A 4,627-nucleotide genomic window follows, 5' to 3' on the forward strand; every position below is an offset into this window, starting at 1 on the left:
TTTGCTAGCTTTTGTTCAAAGTGTTACAAGTAGGTTAAGATGAAACTTTAAACCATGTCTCCTAATACAAAAAAGGTGCACCCCCCCCCCCCCCCCCCCCCCATTACTGTGGTCTAGAACCACCACTGTCAGGGAGAGGACTACACAGAGCACTGATGCCCATAGGCAGTTAAAAAAAATATATATATACAATAAACAATCAAATAACACCAAGTCCAAGCACTTTTATTTTTGAGGGAAAGGAGTGCAATAATTTTAAATCCACTTTAAACAAAAGGGAAAATGCCATAAGAATTGAAAGATCTCCAGTAGGTGTCATCCAAAATTCCTATGAAAGTTCAAAGACTGTTTCCCTGACTGATCATGTCAGGGACCACTTCCCTGGCCTTGACCGATCCCCTGGCCAAATCCACTCCCTTGGCCCTGACCAAAGCCGCTTCCCTGGCCCTGACCAAAGCCGCTCCCCTGGCCCTGACCAAAGCCGCTCCCCTGGCCAAATCCACTCCCCTGGCCCTGACCAAAGCCGCTCCCCTGGCCAAATCCACTCCCCTGGCCCTGACCAAAGCCGCTTCCCTGGCCAAATCCAGAGCCACTTCCCTGGCCCTGACCGCTCCCCTGACCAAAGCCGCTTCCCTGGCCAAATCCAGAGCCGCTCCCCTGGCCCTGACCGCTCCCCTGACCAAAGCCGCTTCCCTGGCCAAATCCAGAGCCACTCCCCTGACCAAAGCCGCTTCCCTGGCCAAATCCAGAGCCACTTCCCTGGCCCTGACCACCTCCCTGACCAAAGCCGCTTCCCTGGCCAAATCCAGAGCCGCTTCCCTGGCCCTGACCAAAGCCGCTTCCCTGGCCAAATCCACTTCCCTGGCCCTGACCAAAGCCGCTTCCCTGGCCAAATCCACTTCCCTGGCCCTGACCAAAGCCGCTTCCCTGGCCAAATCCACTTCCCTGGCCCTGACCGCTCCCCTGACCAAATCCAGAACCGCTTCCCTGGCCCTGACCAAATCCGCTTCCCTGGCCAAATCCGCTTCCCTGGCCCTGACCAAAGCCGCTTCCCTGGCCAAATCCACTTCCCTGGCCCTGACCAAAGCCGCTTCCCTGGCCAAAGCCGCTTCCCTGGCCCTGACCAAAGCCGCTTCCCTGGCTCTGACCGCTCCCCTGACCAAATCCAGAACCGCTTCCCTGGCCCTGACCAAATCCGCTTCCCTGGCCAAATCCACTTCCCTGGCCCTGACCAAAGCCGCTTCCCTGGCCCTGACCAAATCCAGAGCCGCTTCCCTGGCCCTGACCGCTCCCCTGGCCAAATCCACTTCCCTGGCCCTGACCAAAGCCGCTCCCCTGACCACTCCCCTGGCCAGAGCCGATTCCCTGGCCGCTCCCCTGACCAAAGCCGCTCCCCTGACCAAAGCCAGTGCCACTTCCCTGGCCACTCCCCTGACCAGAGCCAAAGCCGCTCCCCTGACCAAAGCCAGTGCCACTTCCCTGGCCCTGACCACTTCCCTGGCCCTGACCGCTCCCCTGACCAGAGCCAAAGCCGCTCCCCTGACCAGAGCCAGTGCCACTTCCCTGGCCCTGACCAGAGCCAAAGCCGCTCCCCTGACCAAAGCCAGTGCCACTTCCCTGTCCCTGACCGCTCCCCTGGCCCTGACCGCTCCCCTGGCCACCTGGTTCACTGCAAGCACGTCCACTGGTGGTTGGGCAACATTTCTGTGTGGAAGGACATTGGCCATCATGGTCACAGCTTTCAGCAGACAGTGGAATGTTCTTTGGTTCGGGACATTGACCTGGTTTCACTGCATGGACACAGATAGTCAGCTTTAGTTTGGACATAGACTATGCCACATCAATACACAGCACAAAGAGCATGTTTTACCTACAAAAAAAAAAAATTATATTCCACGTATAAATTTTTTTAAAGCCATCCTGTGATGGAAACTACAGGGTTCAAGTCACACCTACTTGTATGAAAAAAAACAAAAAAAAACAAATTGGTTCTCATTACCAGCTGACCAAACTAATAACATACCCATATATGGAGCTGTACAGTAATTTCCACAGCCTTTGCTGCAGCACTTCTCATTGTTGGGACAGTTGGAGTCACTCTTACAGGAACTACTACACGATTTATTTCCAGATGATTGGGGTGGACACTTTCCTGGCTTTGCTGTTATACAGACACATGACAAGACTCACTGAAAAAATGGCTTACATTCAATTACAAAACACTGCAGTCTCTGCATAACTTGAAAGCAACACATTATGGGGGTTTATTTTTAACTAGAAAAGTCAGCGGCACCAGCACTTGGTTTATTTGTGCCATGGTCAGATTTTGAACCGTGGCTAGTACAATTAGTCAGTGAAAACTACAACTTGTAAAGTTATGATTAAAGTCCACCCCTACCACAAACCTACACTCTTGCATTAGATGTTGGTCCGCATGAGAAAGGATACAATATTGAGGTTAATAACCTTTAAAAACTCATTCCTAATCCTGCATTCAAAGACTGAGCATCACTAATTTCTACATTTCTTTAGACCTTATAATTTCTTTATGAAGTAATAAGATCTTCTCACCTGTTGTTTTTCCAGCATCTGTTATACTCAAATATCCAAACAGACAAAATAAAACAATCATCAAGCAACACACACGAGCAGTCATCCTCCCGACCTGTGCTCTCACAATGATCTCTGCTGGAAAAGGCACTGAACTGGTGTGTCTTAGAGAGCTGCCAACAAAGCACAGAAAACTAAAACAAATAAATGTGTTGCTGTAACATCAGCCACTGTAAATGGGTTTTTAAAGATCCAAGGAGATAAGGTCAACTCCAAACCTGATCAAACTCACCTGCTTGTAGCTTTCCAGTAATCTGAAAGAAAGACCTGGATTAGCTTGTTCAGGTGTGTTTGATTGGGGTTGGACGAGATGAATGCTGCGTTCAAACCATGTCATAATAATTAAATTAGCCTAATTACTAGAGGATTGTGCATTTCTCTGGCGACACTGACTAGGTTTACAAGCTGTTAAAATTTGGCTTATGGTCGGGTTAAGGTCACTATTCAGGTTTCTGAAACATTCGGGATAACCCGTTTACATGCTTGAGCAGAGAGAGTTACTCCTGTATACATGGAATGTGTAAACACAAGCAGTGTGTGTTGATCAGTCTTCTTTTTTTTTATTAATCAGAACAATATATACAACAGTGATGCACAATAGTGTACAAACCATTTATTCATTAATCAACAAATTTGAGGAAATTATTTTATTAACAATGTTTTCCAAACTGGTGCAGTAGTCCTTAGGGCTCCTTAAGAAAATGGACGAAATTTGGCTTGGACCCTGACCACCTTCTTATGTATGTCAGATTTTCCCCAAAATAATAATAATAAAACATGTACATTGGAATAATACATATTAAAACCTACAATGAATGTTATTAAAATGTTACTTGAATGTAACATTTGTTTTCCTTCTAATTGCATTTTCTATATCCACCCAAAAATCTTTGTGTAGGCAAAATTACAAAATAGATGGAAAATTTAGACTCATTTTCCATTCAACTAAAAAATGAATTATAAATTGATTAAAAAAAAACAATCACAGGAATAATCAATATCCAGATTAAATCTCTCTAACACTCTTTAAGCTGCATATACCATGTAACATTTTAAATACAGCCTCTTTTACTTTATGAATTAAACAATATATTTCTCAAACAATCCAAGCATTACTTCAATTTATATTTCTAAATACACTGGTCCACAATATACTTTTGACCTGTATCATCACTTGTTAAAATATTCCTGTATTTATTAGTACAACAAATAATAATGTCTTGGAACATGCTGTGTTTAACATATACTGCCGCAGAAGTATCACTTCTATAAGCTTTTAAAAAATTTAAATCTTGGGGTATGGCCTCAAATACAACAGCATAGTCTTTTGGCATAACTGCCCTCTAAAAATGCTTAAAAATGTGGAAAGCAGTTCGGAATGGAAATATTTATATTTTATTTGTTAACAACATACTTTTCGTACCTTAAAATCAGTAAATGTTATGAAATTAGAGAACTAAGCCAAAAGTAGCACTGGCGGTGTCATTTGATTTGGATGGGATCAAATTGTGAATCGTTTGAGTCAGTTCGGGAGTTCAGAGTGTGATTCATTTGAGTCAGTTTGGGAGTTCAAAGCGGGTTTGCAAATCATTTGAGTAATTTTGGGAGTTCGGAGTATGGAGCATAAATCATTTGAACCACTTTGGGAGTTCGGAGCAGGATCGCGAAGCATTTGAGTCAGTTCGGGAGATCGTAGCGGGTTCGCGAATCATTTGAGTCAGTTCGGGAGATCGTAGCGGGATCACGAATCATTTGAGTCAATTCGGGAGTTCGGAGCGGGTTCGCGAATCATTTGTGTCAGTTTGGGGATCGCGAATCATTTGAGTCAGTTCGGGAGTTCGGGGTGGGATCGCGAATCATTTGATTCAGTTTGGGGATCGCGAATCATTTGAGTCAGTTCGGGAGTTCAAAGCGGGTTCGCGAATCATTTGAGTGAGTTTGGGGATCGCGATTCATTTGAGTTAGTTCGGGAGTTCAAAGCGGGTTCACGAATCATTTGAGTCAGTTTGGGGTTCGC

At 45.3% G+C, this 4,627-nt stretch overlaps 1 protein-coding gene across 1 annotated transcript; it reads right to left on the bottom strand.

Annotated features, from left to right (window-relative positions):
- Positions 1 to 214: 214 nt before the first annotated feature.
- LOC113052620 (WAP four-disulfide core domain protein 5-like) lies at positions 215 to 2,727 on the bottom strand. Its single transcript, XM_026216981.1, has 5 exons — positions 2,572 to 2,727; positions 2,024 to 2,161; positions 1,634 to 1,790; positions 1,239 to 1,273; positions 215 to 524 (listed from the first exon to the last, which is right to left on the bottom strand). The coding sequence occupies exons 1-5, from the start codon at positions 2,654 to 2,656 to the stop codon at positions 367 to 369; spliced, it is 573 nt and encodes a 190-aa protein (XP_026072766.1). The 5' UTR covers positions 2,657 to 2,727; the 3' UTR covers positions 215 to 366.
- Positions 2,728 to 4,627: the final 1,900 nt, after the last annotated feature.

Source organism: Carassius auratus, chromosome 33 (genome assembly GCF_003368295.1).
Source record: "Carassius auratus strain Wakin chromosome 33, ASM336829v1, whole genome shotgun sequence".
Taxonomy (NCBI): domain Eukaryota; kingdom Metazoa; phylum Chordata; class Actinopteri; order Cypriniformes; family Cyprinidae; genus Carassius; species Carassius auratus.